The sequence below is a fragment of the Etheostoma cragini genome, chromosome 20, assembly GCF_013103735.1.
Source record: "Etheostoma cragini isolate CJK2018 chromosome 20, CSU_Ecrag_1.0, whole genome shotgun sequence".
NCBI classification, from domain to species: domain Eukaryota; kingdom Metazoa; phylum Chordata; class Actinopteri; order Perciformes; family Percidae; genus Etheostoma; species Etheostoma cragini.
In genome coordinates, this window is record NC_048426.1 from 13888213 (window position 1) to 13909240 (window position 21028).

Genomic DNA, 21028 nt, shown 5'->3' on the forward strand with positions numbered 1-21028 from the left:
CGACAAGTGGAAGGACTATTTGAACAACTTTCTTAGGAATCTTTAACTGTCTATCTATGGGAATGAATGGGGCGCCATGTTTGAACGTGATATCTAGTTACGTACACGCCCATGGTATAGACCTACAGAGACAGGACCCGGATGTTGCCAGTTGAATACGCGAAAACATTACATCATCACTGTAGAGTTGTGGCGGCTCAAGCTACAACACAAGAGGGAAAGGCCTACGTAAGCAAGAACAAGGCCTCCGAATCAGATAAATAGCCTGCACATGCACACATGTCATAGATCTGTAATTGGATTGGTAAAAATCTATTTTGCATCCACAGGCATGTAAATATGCTCTTCAGTCATATAATGGATGACAGTCGTTTAATTGGGCAGAGTTTACATATGAGATGGTTTTAAAGGATTCATGAATTAAAATGTACATATTTTTCACATACATGTAATGTGTGTATGATGTAATGATCAGCTTAACATATGTTGGAATATGGAAAATAAAGGGTCCCTATAAAAGGGTTGCCTAACCTTCCCTTGTTTGTTTTTTTTAGCCTTAAGGTGGTCAAATCTAAGTATATGACATCCATATATATTTATATAGGCACATATAGGCCAAACAGTCTGTATATTAACCATTCAGTGCAAGTTTTTAATTTTAGAATGTTGTCCTAGAATGTCCTTGGTTGCTAAACCCTCATATTCTCAGAAAGAGTTCTCTGTAATTTTTCTGAGAATATGAGGGTTTAGCAACCAAAGACAAATAACCTAAGTGTTCTCAATAGTAGATGCTAACAAGTAATGTTATTAATTACCATGTTATTGTTGGTGTACAGAATATGGATTAGGATTTTGCAAGCCAACATTGCTTAAAACCTGTTACAGAGTAGGCCTACACCATTAATCTGAAAAAAATTGAAATTGTAATTGGATGGAGCCTGTTTCAACAACAAACATGCAATACAGGTGTCCATATCCTTAATGCTAAGAAACACTATTGTCTGGTATGGATATGAGACAACTGGCACTTTAAGACTTAATCTTTTATACCCAAATATACCTTATAATAATTAGGATTCTGCTGTAGATGCCTATTTTGTCTATTTTATTAGAGCCCACTGTCACCGTCACCTTTTTTTGTTTTGTTTTTAGCTTTTCCTGCTTTCAGATGAAGTTGTGCTTACACAATGTATATTCCTAAATTATAGGTAATATTAAAGCACAGGAGTGTACGGAGAGGGGAAGAGCAGGCGTGTTAACTAGATCCCAGCAGCTAATTTTTGCTCCAGGGCCTTCTTGAAGGTTATTCAAGCTATAATAAAGTTGTGACAAAATACAGACTAAAATGTATATTACCTCAACAATACAATGAATCACCCTTATAATCATATGTTGATTGATCAAAGTTAAAGAAAAAAGTATATGGTACTTGACACCATATGGTCATTTATCTCTATGTTCAGCTGGTGCATCTTTCAAAATTGAGTTGCGCCGAGCTTTAATTATGAAAACATCTTAGCGGAAGTGACGTCGATATCCTTTAGCTGCAGTTTTGTTTTAGCTGGCTAGTACTAGCTACTAAACTTCATCACATAGACCGTATTAACGGTCTCTGCTTCATCATCATAAATCTATCATCTTCAACAAATGGACTGTTGCGTTGTATCCGCACTGTGTTGTTTTATATCACTTTATTTCCTTATTCACTTGCTGTGTTTTATTTTCGCGGATGCAGACTTCACTCTGCTGTGGGCAAGTCTGTTAGGACACAGGCCAGGTCAGTCAGGTTTCCTATTCTCAAACAAGGGAATATACCCAAGACGAGAAGACGGGGACAGACATTGACAATGCTCTTTTTGTTGTTGCTCAAAGTAAATTGTTAACAATATAATTAGCTAGCGTTCACGTTTAATCATAACCCTCTGAATGGTCTAAAGTTTAAAGTTTAAACCAATTGAAGAGCTCAGAGGATCATCCTGTTCCGTTTGGACTCTAAACGAAATATTAAATTTAACTGAACAAACCAGTGTTGAAAAATATATATATATATATACTACCGTAAACATTTCTTGTAAATATTTACTATAGCTGTCAAATAAATGTAGTAGAAAAAATGGTACTATATAATTGTTTGTCTGAAATGCAGTGGAAGAATAAAGTGACAAAAAGTAAATGTCACTTTCCACCACTGTCAAGGACAACACACATTGGTCACAACAAATACAACAAATATATATATATATATATATATATATATATATATATATATATATATATATCTGATAAGCTTTGTTTTGTTAGCTAGATATGACTATGAAATATGTAATACATCAACAAAAAAATTCACTTTTCTTTCATCTTTTTTTAAAGGGAGGCTCATGTTGACATAGAGATGTCCCAAACCCAGCATATGACCTGAATTGTTGTTTGTTTACCAGAGAAGAAGCTGAAAGGGCTGGTGGTGTGGGTCACTGGAGCCTCCAGTGGTATTGGAGAGGAGCTGGCCCACCAGCTAGCAAGGTGTGGGTCACGTCTCATCCTGTCTGCTCGACGCGAGGATGAGCTCAATAGGGTGAAACGTTGCTGTTTAGGTGAGATCTTCTTTTTTTTTGCAAGCTATTATTGTATGACCAAAAGAAAGCCTAAAAAAAAGTGCTCACTTAAACTCTTGAACTTTGTCAGTGCAGTTGCATCACTGCAGTGCAACACAGTAATAATAGTATTAACACTTTGCAATTGTACCTTCATTAAGTCTTACTCAATTGTAACCAGCTGGATTCTTTCTGTCATTTGTTCCTCAAGAGGGCTCCGGCCTCCAGGATGAAGATATTCGTGTTCTTCCACTTGATTTGTTGGATAGGACATCGCACGAGGAAAAAACAAAAGCAGCGATTCAATACTTTGGACATGTAAAGCTATTTCAATTGTTTTTTATAATACAGTGTTTTACATCTTTAGTTTCATTGCAACAAAAACATTTCTATTTGATTAACAACGCAATCGGGTAGAAATGTAGATGACTCTAATTTGTTATTTTTAGCTGGTGGTATCGTTATAATATTCTTTAAATGAATGTGTAATAATAAAATAAACAAAACAAAAAACTCAGTCACAATATTTGAGTTCCTGGTTTTAATTTACATAATAGACACCCTATTTGCCTTGTTTAAAGTACACCATATTAAATCCATAAACATTTCACTTTGCTGTTCTCTGTTCATTTGACTATTTATTATGTGCAGATCTAACTGACTAGGCCAACATATTCTGTCCTGGCACTGTAAGTTTTGTACACTTTTCCTTTTCAGATTGATGTCTTAATTAACAATGGCGGCCGAAGCCAGCGCTCTCTGTGCTTAGAGACCAGTGTTGATGTGTATCAGGCCTTGATGGAGCTCAACTTCCTGGGTACGGTCTCCATCTCTAAGCAGGTGCTGCCTCACATGACTCAGCGAGGCACTGGGAGCATTGTGACTGTCAGCAGCGTAGTTGGCCTTGCTGGGGCACCCCTGGCAACGGGATACTCTGCCAGCAAACATGCGCTTCAGGTGAAGGGAATACAGATAGTTAACTGTTTGGATCATAGCTACAATAGCCCCATACTTGTTTTCTCTGATTTGTTTCCTCTGATTCCTCTGACATTTCTCTAGTGTCCTCACAGTGTTTGCCAACAAGATGTTGACTTAATGTTTTACAGGAGTGTTTATTTTTATCACAAAGAAGCAGGTCTGGATTATCTGGATCTCTCCATAACTTTTATTTTTTTGTGTGAAATGAATACCTGTACAAGTGATTAGCTGCCAAGGTCCTGTTGCTGATTATTATTGTATTTTCCATAGGGCTTCTTTAATTCCCTTCGGACTGAGATGACTGACTTTCCAAACATACTCATCAGCACAGTGTGTCCAGGGCCGGTGCAGTCACAGATTGTCCAAAATGCCTTCACAGAGGAATTGAACAAGGTATTGTTTAAAAGAGCTGTAGATTTAGAACATGGCAATTTTACTTGCATGGTAATTGTTCATGATGTTGTTCATGATAGCTATTTCCGTAGTATGTTTTCAGTAACCCATGGTTCCTTCCATTACCTAAGCCTGTGGCAGCAGCTGGTAACCAGGAGCACAAGATGCCAACAAGTCGCTGTGTGCGTTTAATGCTGGTGGGAATTTCCAATGGTGTCAAGGAAATGTGGATTGCACAGCAGCCCTTTCTCCTGTTTTACTACGCCTGGCAGTACGCTCCAACATTTGCCTGGTTCATAACAAACATGTTGGGCCGAAAAAGGGTGCAGAATTTCAAAGCTGGCCTGGTATGTACAGTATATCATTTCCTTTTAGGAAATCTATGCGTATAAAGTCAATGTCAACTAAGGCTTAGGGTATATTTATCATAAGGGCGGTCTACCTAAAATCAAATATTTCAGTTTCAGCGGGGTTTGGTTTAACTAACACTAAAACCCATATTTAGATGTTCAGCAAGGGGTAGGGTATTTTCAATAACGTTACTGATACTAATATCATGACTTTGATACCGGCTCCTGGACGATCATTTTTTCGATAACAAATTTAGAATATCAATTTTAGAAAAAAGAAATAACAACATTACACATTACTGCACACACCTTTTTTTAAAATTATTTTTCTGCTCCAACTAAGTGAACCCTGTCCATGTGCGTAATGTTGACTTTTTCTTGCATGCCACTATGACGTCTAATCTTAGACAGCCAATCAGCAGCATTATTAGATCTTGGTAGAAGCATGATGCAGCTTATAGGCTTACTGACCCTAATGAGATTTACTCCTTCAGTATTGATATTTGGTATTGAATGACAAGGCATTTTTTAATACTAAGAAGGCAATTCGGTCGGGCCTAAAAAGTATTGAATTGGGTACCCAGCCCTAGCAAGGGGTTATGTGATGGACTATTTCTTGGTTCCAAGCAGTTGCCCAGCAAACAGGGTAGAATACGAGAAGTTCCAGTTGTAACTATTGTTTCAAAGTTGGAGGTAGATATACTGGAGATTTACTAGGTCACTAAATGTATTGAGCTAAAATGAGTGGAAACACCTGTTTGGGTGTATCTTGGGTGTACAGGACTTTTAAAACGTCCCCTGTATTACTAAAAAATAATAATTGTATGGCCAGTTAGCTCAGTTGGTAGACCAGGCGCATATACATTGAAGTTTACTCCTTGACGCAGCTCTTTCTGCATGTCATTCTCCCTCTATCTCTCCCTAAAAGGCCAAAAATTAATTTTTTACTAAAAAATTATAATTTCTATATTAAAGATGTATGTACTGTACACCTGGTCAAATTTAGACCAAAAGGCTCACTTTAGTCAAAAGAGCTCACATGTGATGGGACTAGTTTGTTGTTTCTGTACGTTTGAACTTGCCATTGCATTCTGTATAGTTGACCTTGCTCCATTAGACCTGGGACCAGCGGATTGTCACGGTGCCAAAGGACTTAAAATACTTTAAAAAGGCAGAACATGGCAGACACTATACAGAGCTGTGTCTTAACAGCTGGGGGGGCCTCAGCTGTTACTGACCTTGCTTGAGTCTGATAAGAAGACGGTGGCCAGGGTGAGCATGACAGTGAGCATGACTACTTCCCTGTGGTGCTGACTGACTGACCAGTGTGCCTGTTGGCCTCTGTTAGACGATGACAGCTGAGGGCTGTGAAGAAAGGTCATGTTCAAACTGGCCAGACATTGGCGCGTCACATGGTCTCTCTCAGGAAGGTCTGTGACGTAACATTTTGAGACAAAAAAAGAAAGAAAACTTAGACAAAATCTACACAGTTTTCCTAAACATTGAAGTCACACTATATAGCATATATATATAGTATAACAGCAACAATAGGTCTCATAGCATGTTTTGTTTAAAAGTATTCACATTCAGTTAAATTGTAACCATGCATTGTGTTCAGCAGCCCACTCTTCCATCACAGCAAAGTACACAATAACTTCTTTACATGTAGCAAGCTGTTAACATGTGGGATGTAGCTTGATTGAGCATGCTAATTGAGGAGTTTTAATTAATGTTTTTCTATTTATTCTTTATTATAAAATATTTCTATTTCTAAAAAATTGTTTTGTTGATGAACAAAGGGCTTAGTCTTTAGAGGGTTAATCGATGTGATTTCCTTCCTTACAGAAGGGTTTACAATTTTGTAAACTTAAAAAAAGTTTGTCTCTATCTGTAAATGACATGATAAATACAGCATAGGCCAATAACCCCTACATTTCCATAAATTCCCATGGAAACTTTCCACCTTGAATATTCCTAGAATTTAGCTTCCTACTTGTGACCACCACACAATGTTTCCAGATTTAAATTTGTTACCAGAAAGCAGTACATGTAATCAAACATTGCTAACAGCCGGCGCTTTCTTTTGCAGGATGCGGATTCTGCATATTTCACTAAGCCCAAGACCTCCTGAGAGTCACGTTGTCAAGGGGAAACACGTTTAGTGCATTCCTGTTGTTGATAAAGGAAAGTGATATGGGGTTTCCTGCAAAATATGGGTGTCTTTGCCTCAATCTTGAAGGATGACATGTGATACTACTGCTTTAAAAGTTCAGAGCTGTCAGGGAATGATTAAAAAAAACAAATGGTACACATTTATTTCCATTATGCTATCATGTTTAATGTGAAGTTAGTCCTATGTTTAATTGTTTTCAATGTAAAGAGCATCTTCAGATTATATGAATTTCCAGGCCCAAACCTGCATGAATTGATAACATGAGGATTATGGATTCCATGTAATATAAAACTAACCTTTTGAATGATTAATAAAATTTAGTTTGGATCAATTTTCTTCCTTGTCAAGTTTGTTTAGTGAGACATAACACAACTGCTTTGCCAAGCTATTTAATAAGTATATACAGGTAAACATATAAAAATCAACAATATGTACAATAGAATATGGACAAATTCTTCAGTCTAAATTGTAAACAATTGAATTGTAAACAAAACAATAGCACTAAACACCTTACATATACCGCAAAACCCAAGGCACATCCTTGATATCTTATCAAAACATTAAAATTATTGTCCGGTTTTTGTGGACATAAGGGTGGGGGGGGTCACCTGAAAAGTACAATAAAACGAGAGGTATTCAGCAGGTGTCATTTAGAGGCAAGGTGAGCAAATAAATTCACTTCCTTTTAAACACAAACTGTAATAAACAAACCACAAAACGTTTGTGCTTCGGAGGGAAACTGTATCACGGATTTTCTTTTCTTCTTTCCTGTGCTGTGGTAGTCGACATGGCCAGTTAAAATCTGCCACTGCTTCTTCCTCTGTAATTGCCCCGTGGATTTCCAAATACCCATTAACTTTGAAAAAGGACAATTGGCGGTGGTAGTACCAACTGAAAAGCATACTACTCCCTCCCCAGAGTATGTTCAGCAGAAGAAGCCACAGGTCAGAGACAGGGGAAGTGAAGCGGGGCTGAGGAGTAAATGGGGTATCCTAGAGGGGGATCAGCTGCCTGGACAGTTATGTTTCTTAGCATGAAAGGGTGAGCCTGGATGCTGTAACGCTCCTCGTCATCATTAGTAGCATACAGGAGCTCCCAGGAAAGGTTTGCCCACTGGCCTCGCACTCCCTCTCCATTCAGACGGCCTACCTGCACCAGCTGCTCCTGCAGGGACAGGACTCGCCCCGTGTAGGTCCCCTGTGGACAAGGACAGTCAATCATGCAAAAGTAATACACACATTACACTGAGATTTGCTCTAATTGCAATTTTAAATACCTTCAATTTTATTCTAATGACTGAATAAGAATAAGTTGTATGCAAGGCATCAACGGATGACCTCATATATTTTACAAGGACTGGTGCATGTAATTACCATAGCAAGGTCATGTCCAAGAGAGAATAGGAAGGGTTTCTCCTGAAGGACGCTGTCGTGCCAGCCTTTCTCTGTCACCAGGCCAATGTACCAGTCCCTTTCATATTCGTCCAAGGTGCTGAACAATTCCTCAGGGGACTCCATGGGCCCTAGACTTGCTTGATCAAACAGCAGCTTGAAACTGAACCTGAAGGCGAACAAAACCATAGAGGCAGACTTCAATGAAATATACATTTTTCTTGCTTAAATAATTCAGATTTAATGATCAGTTACCAAAACCAAGAAACTCTAACCAATCTGCCAAATTTACCTGAAAGCCCTAAGCGCGAGCTGGTAAAGTTCTTTACTTGAGGAGAGCCAGTCGAGTCCTTCCGTCCATGGTATATCTCCACAATAGAGTCTGTAGACGTAACTGGGACTGGTGAAGGCAGACTCTGCCCCCAGTGAGATGAGACATGAAAGCGCAACCTGTGCGTGCAGCTCTTTCAAGGCTTCATCTTCCTTCAGGGCTTTGGTCATGTCCTCTGAGGTCTCGTCCTGCACAGAAGGCCCAAACTGCCCCAAGGTGAATCGAAACCAGTCCTCAGGAAACAAAGGCTTGAGCTGCAGCAAGCGGGATGGTAGCAAAGGCACAGTCCTCCACCCTGTTGGTAGGTTGAACACCTCTGACTGGGGGCAGCTAAAGTTCAGCTGAGGGAAAGTGCCGGCACTCTCTCTGAAGACCTCTGAGTTACAGCCTTTATCTACTGCTGGCAACCCGATGCCCAGACCCAGAGGCTGCAGTGGCTGCAGGGCAGAGAGCGCCATATTTTCAAAAAGACTGTCCATCTCCACAGAGCCTGGCAGAGAGGCCCCTGTCTGCAGCACTGCATGTCCAGGCTGGGCCTCTGCTGTCACTAATGCCACTGTCCGCCTGGCTGGTTGAGGTCCAAATAAGTCGTCCTCATCTGACCAATCCCCAAAGGAGGTCAAACTAGAGCTGTCCTGTCTGAACTTGAGGGAAGACACGTTGGATTCCACAATCACAGCCTCAGGTAGCTGGTTACAAGTGGTTTGGGCCAACTGGGAAGACTGGGACTTCCTGCCTCCAACCCCAGGCCCTTCTTCACTGCTCCTTAGAAATCCTTTATGCTTCTGCACGCAGTATCGGAGGAGTAACCAGACCAGTGCTTTCAGAAAGTCATCCTGAAGTTTCCTCAGGTTGTCATGAGAGTCAATGATGCCAGAGAGCACATTTCGGGCATCAGAGTAGACTTGCACTGCAAGGGCAGCACAAGGGGTGAGGGCATTCCCCCAGTGCAGGTTAAAGCCCTGGGTGAAACCAAGCCGCTCAGGGCGCTCAAAAGCAGCCTCAAACACCTCATCCACTCTCCGTGCCTCCACTGTGTGGCAAGATGTCTCCTGCAGCTCCAGACCCTGTAACAAACCACACAGCATGATATAATCTTTCTGCAAATGACTGCAGGGATTCTAAATAGACAAATAAACAAATTCGGTACCTTAATGTTCACTGTACAGTAGCCATATCCTCTCTCCAGGATCATTATCCAAACCATCCGGTCTTGAAAGCGCCCAAGAAAATGAGAGCCTGGAGCTAAAGAACCTAGGGGGAGAGAATCAACGGTCATCCGTGCATTGAACTTGTAAAGAGATGTGATCTGTAAATTGAGGGCAACAAGGTGGATAAACACAAAATATATGTACATGGTGCACACTTCTTTCATTTTCCATCAGCTGTGTGTACCTCTGCTGACTATGTGGATAACACGCTACTGGATGAGTTGCAGGGAAACGCGTGCCATCACAGTTGTACAGGAAGGTCATGATACTGTTTTAACTGGCTGACTGCACAGAGATCTAAATATTCCTATTGTCTTAACCTTGTCTTAAGCTTTCCATTAGTCTCAGAAGACAGACGTCTGAGCAGATGAGTAGAAACTGCAAGGTGATGGAGGCTTTTGTTTTAAGTTGACTAGTGCTTTCTTGGCTCAAGAATAATGCCATGTCCCATAACGACATCTCAGAATAGTCCCAGACGCTACCTCATGATGGGAAGTGACAAGCTGGGCCAACTCATTTCCCGCTCACTGCTCCACGGCCCCTAGTGTGATCAAAGCAAGAGCTACGAACTACCATCCTTAGACTGTGAGCATCAACCTAACAAGCGCTTATTCTGAATTATACATCACAGCTACAGCACCCCAAGCTCACAAAAAAACACAAGATTGAGTGATGACATCATCTCAGCAGCTTTATTCAGTCTTGAATCATGAATCCATAAATTCTCTACTTGCACCATTTTTTCTCTTGCCCCCTCCTGATCGAGCACAGAACAAAATCCTAGCAGCAGCTCCGTTTGGAGTATTACACGGTTAATGATGTGGAAACATTTGGATGTAATGAATACAGATCAGAGCTATTTTTTCTGGGTCACTTCACAGGAAGCTCAACTGGATCATGCAAGCTCACATTACTGCCAGCAATTCCTCTTACTATTAAAGCATATGAGGTGATGGTTCAATGCTCTTATATCTGCATACTGTCTGTACTTGACCCATACGAAAGTTCAGTCACTGCAACTATAGTATCAAAACACATCTATCTATAAATTGCAAAAACATCTCTTGCGCCGGTTGTCCGACTGATTTCAAACTTTCAAACTGTGTCTTCCTACAGGCATGAGTAAGTGCAGTGCCAAGTTTGACATTGTTTGGATTAGAAAGTCAAAGGATATTCTTAAATATATATAGTAAAGGAAGCACACATTGGCTTTTGCCGCTGGCCACTTCCCCTCTCACACTGTTCCCTAACTGAGCAGACCAGAGACAGAAAGCAGCGGAGCTTTGGCAGCCTAAATGTGAAATGCATCTCAGACCCACAAAAATGCGCAAAGTAGCACTACCGTGGACTGTCTTTGAATAAACAAACGACAATTCAAGAATTTAAGGACGTTTCACTGCTAACTAATAACATTACCATCGCCAAAGTACCCCCCCTAATCACATGCCCTACTTCACCTTAACTGTCAAGCAACTAATCCTGTATGGAAATGAACACCTCTGCTGAATCACTCACACACACACACACACACACACACACACACACACACACACACACACACACACACACACACACACACACACACACACACACACACACACACACACACACACACACACACACACACACACACACACACACACACACACACACACACACACACACACACACACACACACACACACACACACACACACACACACACACACACACACACACACACACACACATAAAATCAGCAAAGAAAGATTTAAATTTACTTAAGAGTTATTTTATTTTAGAGATTGTTCTGTAGCTTTTAATTAATCCAAATGGCAAGTTAATTAATTAAAAATATATAATTTAAAAATATTTGTATAATTAATTAATAATTATTATAGTTATTTATTATTATTATTATTATTATTATTATTATTATTATTATTATAATACCCAACATTTGTGAGCCAGTAACTGTTTGGTCAAACAAAACGTTTTTATTTATTTATTTTTTATAATAAAAACAATAATTTTCCACATTATTTAGATCTGATTATAATGAACACTGCAATGGATTATTCAGATAGATTTGCAGATCACAGAAATAGAAAACTAAACTAATAAACAGTGTTTAAGTAAGACTGTAACACTTGAAAAAGATTGAAAAAGAAAAACACTATAGACAGAAGACATATCAAGCATGGACAACTAACCCAGTGACCCTCTTGCAAAGGCCGTCCTCAAAGCAGAGGCTAAACTTCCGCTCATCTGCTGGTAGAAGATTGAGTCCGGGCAAGGACAGGCGGTACCTACAGGGCCTGGCCAACTGCGCTGAGGCCTGGGGAACCCCACCAGGAAGATAGGCAGGGTGAAGAGGGGCAGCAGAGGGGCAGAGAGCAGGGCAGACAGGGTCACGACCACCAGCAGCAGTGGGCATAGGGAGGCATTCAGAGCCAAGAGGGTTCCAGCCGACTGACGCCGCTGCTTCTTCTCTGTCCAAGATGTCACCAACACAGTCAGGGTGAACTTTAGCTTGGCGAGGAACTGGGTCAGTCTGTCAATCAGGAGGCCCACCTGGATCAGAAACACACATGCAAACTTGCGGAGCAATGATCTACTGCGCCACCATCAGGTCCTATCAGCTGATGTCTGTGTATTATAAGGTTTGTTTGAGTGATTTGCGTGTTACATTCACCGTTTTTTTAGTTACTTTGTTCTTTTTCAATAATAATCTTATTATTGAGGTGGTAGTTTGCTGTGGTGTTGAACTGCACTGTGTTAAATTTAGGTGTTTCTAAACATAAATAATATAATACTAAATATTTTATCACAAAGGCTCTGTACTAACCGGAAAAGAATTGTAATGTTGGGAAAAAAGATAATTTATTTCTTCTTCTTTTTTTTATCAGGACCATTGATGATTTGTCATGTTTAAATTTTGACAAGATGGTCCCATTTTGGGCTAAATACTTCAGACAAATATTGTTTAGGTTCAGAAATGATATATCCCATGTATGTTAACAGTTTAACAAGCTGTTCACAGCTTCAGTGTAAAAAGAATTGAGTAGTGGTTGCACTGTTTAGGTCAGATTTAAGCTTGCAGATATACAATGTAGAATGACGCAATGTGGGTTGGAAATAAGGGAAATATTAATGTTGACCTCACCAGAAGAAGCTGAACTCCAGTGCCCAGGTTGTCCCACCCTGGCAGCATTTTGTTTCCAGCTGCAAGCTGCACCAGGACCACCACTACCATTTGGAGCAGAGCATCCTCTGAATTCTGCCACACCTGCACAGCAACAAAGCACAGGCATACAAATCAAGAAAAACACTTTTTAATCACAGTTCCTTTTAAGAAGAAAAAAAATGGTGGTTTGATCCCTGGCTCCTCCATTCCGCATGGTGAATTGTCTTTGGGCAAAAACTGAAGCCCAAATTGCTTTCTAAGGCCATTGGTGTGTAATGCGCTTGTAATTGTCATACCTTCCAGTTTTACATTAAACAAAGATCTGTGATTTGTGCTGGAAATCTTCTTGTAGTTACTATAAAAACAAAGTCTTTATTGTAATAGTTTTTTTTTTTCCATTTATGTTCACATTAGATTGAGAGCAAGAGTGAGTGTGACCCTACCACTCTAAAGGCTCGTGTGAATCCCACACTGAGGGAAGCCCTGTGAAGCAGCTGCAGAGATTTGTCCATAGACAGGAAAGCAATCATTGCAAATGGAGACACTGTGAAGTAAAACCAACAGTAAGTGCAGGTCAAAAACACATTCACATCCAGAGCACATTTGTTTTCCAACCTGAGAAAGATGTTAAGATTGGAGAACGTCCGACTTAAAATACACATTATAACAAACTCACCAAGATGAAGGAGGACTCTTCGGATTGCTGCAGCAATGTATAATCCTCGGTTCCTCTGCTTAAAGGTCTGCACACTGGACATGCCTTTAGGGTACAGGGGATTGAGGAATACCCCCCCAAATACATAGGCGCCCTGGATTTCTCTGAGAGCCCAGCAGAGGCAGAAGAGTACAAGGAGGAGGTAACTAACAGGAGCCTGGGGTCCCATAACCAAGCTCTGGGACTGAGTTAAGCCGAGGAAGTAATGCAATAGCCCTGCCTCTGCCACTGCTACCAGAAAAAGGCTAAAATATAGCAGCAGCTCCCTGCAGCCCAGATTCCAGCCAAAATTACTGGGAGGAGGAGGTGGCGACCCCCCTCTGCAAAATCCACGGCCCCCGAACGCTGCCCTGGGACCTCTGCAGAGTGTGCCAACTTGGCTGAGGTCCAGGCTCAGCAAAAAACCCATAGAGATGGAAAAGAGAACCACACCCAGTGTTGAAGGGATGAAGTAATTACACACAGCCACGCCAGAAGATATCCCAAACATTAACAGCAGCCTGTGGGACAGCGTACACACAATACGTTAGTGCTGATGATTCACAGGCTACTCTGACACTGGTCATTTCAATTGGATTATCAGAATCTGATGAGAACTTGTTTTCCACATAACAAATGTGTTTTGCTCAAGCATGTTCTTTTAAATGTACCTGAGGTTGCTGGACATAGGCGAGCCTCCTAAGCCAAACACAAGAGCCTGTTCCATGCCCCAGAGGAGCAGGGCATCCAGGGGAGGCAGTATACCTAGCGCCCACAGCAGAGGTAGGAAGAGGAAGAGCACATGGAGAACCTGGCTGGCCAGTTGGAGCTCAGGGACGGGGCCTGAGAACCTAAATCAGAGAAAGATATTGAGATTATAATCTATTCTATATTACATTTTATAAGAGGATATCTCAATTAATCGAATTATTGTGTTGGTGTTGCTTACCTTTCAGCTAAGTCCACAGCAATGAAAATAAAAATGTAGAGGGGCCGGGTAAGTGGGGTGATCTCATAAGTGTCCTGTGCCTGGAAAGTGGCTGTCTCTGTGGCTGTATTTACAATGAGGGAATACTCAGCTATACATAGTGTCACCCAACTCAGGACAAAGACGACCAGGGAAACTCCAATGCTGCCATAGAGAACAGTCAGTCTGCCAAGGAACACATACCATGTCCCAAAGCCACAGAGCACCCCAGCTAGTATTGTATGCAGCACCACATTGAGTCCAAACCTCTTCCCTGGGGCAATAAATCGGACTGTCTCTGGGCTAACACAGTGGTTGAACTCCACTTCCTCTTCATCAACCAGTATGTTGGGCCCACCTAGTATCTCCACTGTGCCACTCCTGTGAGCAGCATACAGTGCAAGGGCCTGGACACCCGCTGCAGCCCCGAACATAAGCATACCAGAGAGCACTGTTGCATGGAGCTCCTGGAGCAGCTGCAGTTGGCAGAGCAGAGTACCAATGCCCCCAAAAAGCCATGGTGTCAAGAACAGGACAGCCTGATTGACATACACATATGGTGGGGCACAATAGCCCAACTTGAAGCGTGGACCCCCCAACACTGTCTGAGGGAAGCGCTTCCAGAAGAAATCCTGCTTGTACTCATTAAGAAGGGGCACATCTGGCCCCATTCTGACCATTCCCAAAGGGGTGGCAGGTCATCTCCACACAGCTGAAGGAGGGTGTCCATTCATGGTCCCATACACAATGACGCTGTCTGCAATAAAGCACAACCTCAGTTAGGTAATAGAGAAAATATTATTACCCAACAAACTAGAGATGCCCTAATACAATATATTATCATATTTGTCAGTAGTCGCAGTCTGTGTGGTAGCATTACACAAACTGAGGTTAAATAAGTAGAAAAATACACAACTTTTAAAACTAAAATACTATCACCTATTTTTGCTGCCTGTATTTTGATGATTATGAGACTTCTGAGTACTCCCAACTCATTTCTTACAGCTGTCATACTATAAACTTAATACTGGGGGTCACTGTAAGGTTCAATTGTAATGAGCACTAATAGATAATAATAACCATATATCATTGCGAATATAATTTTTATTCTTAAACAAAAATTACTGAAGAGCCAAACTCCTTTGGCACTCATTTCTGCATCAATCTAATACCCTGACGTTGTCAAAGCATCCTTGAAAGTCGGTTGAGGTTTGAGTGAGGTGATATGTTGAAATGTCGTTAGCACCTTATATAATTAGCCATTAACAGTGGATGTTTAAATAAAAAAAATTAATATCCTTTGGTTTGTAATGTATTGCACATAATAACATACAACCAGTAGCACCAGCAGCAGTTGCCATGAAAACACACCACAGAAACAATAGCTTGTGGATGCGCTAACGTGGGTAAATCCGCTCAAGCTAGTAACGTTAGCCGGACATTTCGAGTCATAACTCATACGACCAAACCAGGTAATTATCGACAGGTAAAATGTTTTCTGGACCTTCCTGAGACTGTTCTCAACTGTTTACGTTGCTAGCTGTATAACTGTTAGCTAGTTAGCTAGCGAAGTCTTTTCAGCTTGACTATCTGTTAGCTTGCTATTACTAACAGGTAGCTAGCTAAATAACAGCAGGTTGGCAATATACGGGGACACTGTCGTGAGACTAACTTACCGTTTACAGCAGAATAATCAGCGGCAGATACGCGATGTGCAGATACGCGTTTTGCAACCATATAGGTAGTATTATAGGTAAACAGGCGGAAATGGACAGCATTAACATTAGCTGTGAGCTACCAGCTTGAAAAGTCAAGCAACGTCGGTATGATACACAGACAGATTGTAACCAATAGGAGTGGAGAGGAGAGAAGAGGGCGTCCCCTGATTGGCTTGATAAGCATAAGCACCGCCCCTACACCACTCACCCAATCCCTGCAAATACACACAAGTTGTTAAACATACGAGAACACAATATATTTTTAGTGGGAATGCTCTTCAGCATTCCCACTATTGTTATACAGTTCTTTATAACACTAATAAGCCTATGTATAAATTCTTATATAATTCTCTATTAATTCTTTGCAATTCTTTGAGTTTAACAGCCATGGAGAATAGCCATCAGCACATTATAATAAATCTCTAATGGCTGGTCAGGGTTGCTGATCTGGGAAATGAGGCTCTATATTCCCGATGTGTATCCAAATGCGCGCACACGTAGAAAAACGTTAACACTAAGAATTTCTCTGTATTTTTATTAGTTACAGTAAGGTTTTACACTGCTACAGTAAAGCAGTGATCCCAAACAGGGTAATTGCCCACTTACCCAGGCCTATATTCTGCATCTCAGGGGATACATGGAAAGATTGTAGAGTAGATCAACTTTGAAAATTTTGAAATTATGATTTGATTAAAAGACTATCCACATAAACATGAAGTCAACTGTAACACCTGAACACGTGTTGCAGGTATGTAAGAGAAAATAGTTAGCAAGCACAGAGGTTTAAATAGCTAGCTAGACCTTTAAGCTATTACTACTATTATTTATAATGGTAGTATTAGCTAAAAGTAAATGCTAAACACTTAAAAAAACGTTAGTAAATAAATTGTCAAATATTCAGCTTTCTTCCAAGTTGTAGCCTAGGCTGGATGATAAACTTACCAAAACAACCTTGGAATTGACAGACAGTTCAATTATATTAAAAACTTAACAATATATAGATACACTTTTATGTAATGGTTAGTGTTACACTTGGAACACCTAGAATCGATGCCTGCTACCTCAGAGCGAAAAAGTTGGGAACCACTGCAGTCTAAAACTATAGACTGTAAACAGCTAAAAAAAAAAACAGAACACACACGCGGAGAGTGGTAGGACCACGTGCGCCACAGACAATGAACCAACCCACGCGTGTGAGCGTTTTGACCTATTTTGACCAACATTGACCTATTTTGACCATCAACACAATCGTAACCCGGTCAGTACAACGCAACGAAGTTAAGTGATATATCAATGCGCACACAGTTTTCAAAAGGTACTTGAGTGAAACTCAGATCAGATCATCATCCAGATGTGTTCAACAACAGCAGTGTTTACCTTGTAGACCTGTGAGTGGTCACCTCTGCATGGCGCGCGGAGAATACAAAAAAAGCCAAAAATCATGTCACATATCTGTTGTTCAGTTGCTGTCTTACATGTAAACAAAAATGAAGCAAGGGGTGTTCAGTGGCTATCCAGTGTATCTTGGAGTTGGTTTAACTAGCATTGAATATTGAGAGAAAATAAGCTTTTTTTTCGTCTTTTTTCTTTTAGCTTTTAGAGACATTTCGTTACTGGCCATTACAAATTTAGGGTGTGTGTGTGTGTGTGTGTCAATGCTATATATATATATATATATATATATATATATATATATATATATAGGTATAATATAAAGCAGTGCTGTCAGGCCTATATAAATCAGGACACATTAGATTACTGATTAACAGTTTTTGAATGAATAGCAATCACATTTCAATGTACGTCCAGCTTTATTAGAAACTGTATTGTATGAAAAATTGTCAAAACTAAAAATACAGCTATCCCTCCTCAATAAATCAAGGATTTTACCACAACTTGCTTTCCACTGAACAATGAAAAAGACCACCCCTCTTTGCAATTATAATTACATCAAATGACACATCCAAAGAGCTTTTTTTTCCACCTTCTACTATAATATTGTTTAACCTCTTATTTGCCAGTGTCTTTAAATCCTGAATCTAATGCGCTTAGTCGACCCCAAAACTGACATAGGATTAGAAATATTAATATTACATTCTAAATCCGTGTTTTTTTATGTTCTTATCACAAAAAGAGCAAATCCTACAAGTATTTATTATTTCAATATAATGAAAGTGATTGTAGTCAAGTGTATGCCTCTCCAAAATGTTGATTTACTTAGAGAGAAGGAGGGCAAAAAGGAGGATAACAAAGTGATCAACTAAAAAGGCCACAATATCAACACAAAGAAAGATAATAATCTGGCGCCAAGGAGATTAAATTGTTGTTGTTATTCTTCACTGAGGCTGAGGGGATAAGGGTGAGCAGGATGCTGTTTCCTTGTCATCTTGAAAAAGCAATTTCTGCTCTGTGTAGGACACAATAAACCATGACAAATCACAACATGTATTGCACCTTGTAATCCTTCCATAACACCCTTTATTTAAAATATTGCTCCGTTTTGTTATAGCTGCCTGATGAAGAATATCAACTTGAGTAAAGACTTAAGAGCCATTAAAGGAGAAACACAAATGAAAATATAATGAAATAAAAAAGGCTGATACCAAAGTGCCTACACTCGACAAAAAGCAGATCATCTGATGGTGCTCTGAAAATTGATTCCAGTTAAATTTACAAGTAAATTGGGTATTTATCTGTTGTTTGGTTCCATACCTTGTTTTCATCATTTTAACCAAGCAACACGCTCTGTGTGATTGAAATAATTTGATAAATCACACGCAAGTCCAGAAATGAAAAGCGGTTAAAATGTAATGCTTACATGAAGCGGGCTTCCACACAAAATATCTACACAAAATAAAAGCATTTTTCCTTTTCATTCTAATTGTCACTCTCGCTACATTCTTTTATCTTTTCCTCTCTATTCATTCATTCTTTATTCTAGGGAGCCTCACAGGAAACAAATTACAGGAAAATGACAAGCAACAACAATAACTTAATGATAGATTTCAAGAGAAGCAATATAGCAAGATTGTTTTTGAATAGGAGGATGTATTTGTAGGGCGGAAAAATGAACTCTGGGACATAATACGCACCTTTTGAAACAAAATAATTTATATTTTCATTATCTGAATTTGTTTGCCATCAGCAGCCAAATGTGGAGAAGCATTTTTTCAACCGCAATTCCAAGTCAAGTGACAATGTTGATGTAATTGTAACCTTTACCAAAGCACTTCTTAAGTTAATACAAGATGGTAAATAAGTAATGCACATGGATTTTAATATTGTTTATCCATTACACATCAGCATCAAACATCAATAAATGTCCTCATCCCTCTCACTTCACTCACAACATTAACCAACACTGGAACCTGATAGCAGTGAAAACATGGTCCATTCAGCAATTATTCACTGAGTCTTGGACTAATGGTGCTCTGAATGCACAGACACAGCAAATGTAGAGAGTTAGCGGACCAGAAGTAATGACCCCATACAGAGCATGTGTTTTTCCGTGTGTGTGTGTGTTAGTGGGGATGGGAGAAAGAGCATCATCTATAACTGATTCACGACAAGCACAAACATGTCTAATTATGAATCCAGACTACAACTGTAGAGACCAACTCACTTCTTCCTCTCCATCCTCTCTCTGTCTCTCTTTCTCCCCTCATCCCCCCGCGCAAGCCAGGCTCCATATCAGGCAGATGAAAACATAACCTGTCACATTCCATCCCATTAAACCAGCTACGGACCATGTGGTCTACTCACATGGAGGAGCGAAGAGAGGGAGAGAGATAGACAGAGAGAGCAGTGCATCTGGGTTCACTCAGGACTGATGAATTATTCACAATCTTTATGCTAATGTCATTTTAATGTTAAAAATACTGACAGATATGCAAATTTCAACATACTGTATAAAGTGTTACGCTCATTATAAACACTATACACTGACATACAATTTCATTAAAACTGTTATATTTCTAACATATCCATATTACACATACTGTACACAAATATAAAATGTGCAATTATCCTTTGCAATACCTAATGCATTAGTGAGCTCTTACTGAGCCCCTAAATCTGTGCATTAGAGTTTTTTTCTTTTTAATGTGAGTCCATCAGCTGCCATTTGATGTCAGAAAGAGCAAGGTAATGACAGTGCACTCACTTGCACAGTCATTAGCCCCGCTTAATGCTGGGAATTAACTCAAATTAAGTGAAGTTAAGTACATGCATTAGAGGAGCTTGTTTGGGGAGAGCTTTTCACTTTTGCTGCCTAGAGTTGGCTGTTGCCTCACATGTTCAGCAAAGGCCACACAGGCAGGGAACACAAAACTAAAGCATCCTTCCACACAAGTATGGTATCCGCCTTCGACTGACAAACTACTCCTTACGGGGCAAGTGGTAAAATCATTGAGGACTGATTAGCGGTGTCATACAGGGGGAGCTAATGGAGCTCTAACGACACCTAGTGGTGACATTACCCCCAATGATCCATAAAGCCCAGAGTTCACGTCGGTGGAAGAAACATGACAAAATGTTGCTGCTTCTGGTGTCAATGGTTTTAAAGTGATGTCCTTTGAAAAGGGTGATCTTGGTAAAATTTAACTTATTGTTTTTGTTTATAATTTAGGCATATATTTCCCAAAATATAGGCATATATTTCCCAAAATATAGGCATATATTTCCCAAAATATAGGCATATATTTCCCAAAATATAGGCATATATTTCCCAAAATATAGGCATATATTTCCCAAAATATAGGCATATATTTCCCAAAATATAGGCATATATTTCCCAAAATATAGGCATATATTTCCCAAAATATAGGCATATATTTCCCAAAATATAGGCATATATTTGTGTTTTTTTAAGGGGTATGTATTATGGAAACGTACAGGTCTCAAGTTCTATAAAAAATTATTTAACTTTTCAACACGTTGTTGAGAAGGATTAGAAAAGGTCTTCACAATGACACTGAGTATGGTGTTCTTTCTCTGGTATAAAATTTATACCGAGGTTGTTTGATGGAAACAGATTCCCTATCAAAATCTTTTCACAAAGAGGTTT

General features: G+C 39.9%; 2 protein-coding genes across 5 annotated transcripts; one reads left to right on the forward strand and one right to left on the reverse strand.

Moving 5' to 3' along the window:
* The first annotated feature begins 1487 nt into the window (after nucleotides 1-1487).
* Nucleotides 1488-6608, forward strand: dhrs7 (dehydrogenase/reductase (SDR family) member 7). Of its 2 annotated transcripts, none has more exons than XR_004654875.1 (8): nucleotides 1488-1583; nucleotides 1616-1777; nucleotides 2439-2591; nucleotides 2803-2909; nucleotides 3309-3548; nucleotides 3840-3962; nucleotides 4094-4422; nucleotides 4897-5090. XR_004654875.1 is itself a non-coding variant. In XM_034858848.1 (8 exons), exons 2-8 carry the CDS (start codon nucleotides 1648-1650, stop codon nucleotides 6441-6443), a joined length of 1011 nt encoding a protein of 336 aa, XP_034714739.1. In that variant the 5' UTR covers nucleotides 1489-1583; nucleotides 1616-1647; the 3' UTR covers nucleotides 6444-6608. The 2 variants fall into 2 exon arrangements, 1 of the variants encoding a protein (XP_034714739.1); XM_034858848.1 differs by lacking the exon at nucleotides 4897-5090 and adding an exon at nucleotides 6402-6608 and having other exon boundaries at nucleotides 1489-1583; nucleotides 4094-4309.
* A 74-nt stretch (nucleotides 6609-6682) lies between these two features.
* Nucleotides 6683-17360, reverse strand: pcnx4 (pecanex 4). Of its 3 annotated transcripts, none has more exons than XM_034858749.1 (11): nucleotides 17341-17360; nucleotides 14228-15002; nucleotides 13950-14129; nucleotides 13261-13799; nucleotides 13028-13128; nucleotides 12564-12686; nucleotides 11611-11971; nucleotides 9358-9461; nucleotides 8169-9274; nucleotides 7859-8045; nucleotides 7431-7682 (listed from the first exon to the last, which is right to left on the reverse strand). In XM_034858749.1, exons 2-11 carry the CDS (start codon nucleotides 14923-14925, stop codon nucleotides 7431-7433), a joined length of 3651 nt encoding a protein of 1216 aa, XP_034714640.1. In that variant the 5' UTR covers nucleotides 14926-15002; nucleotides 17341-17360. The 3 variants fall into 3 exon arrangements, with proteins under 3 accessions (XP_034714639.1, XP_034714640.1, XP_034714638.1); XM_034858747.1 differs by lacking the exon at nucleotides 17341-17360 and adding an exon at nucleotides 15922-16097; XM_034858748.1 differs by lacking the exon at nucleotides 17341-17360 and having other exon boundaries at nucleotides 6683-7682; nucleotides 14228-14925.
* Nucleotides 17361-21028: the final 3668 nt, after the last annotated feature.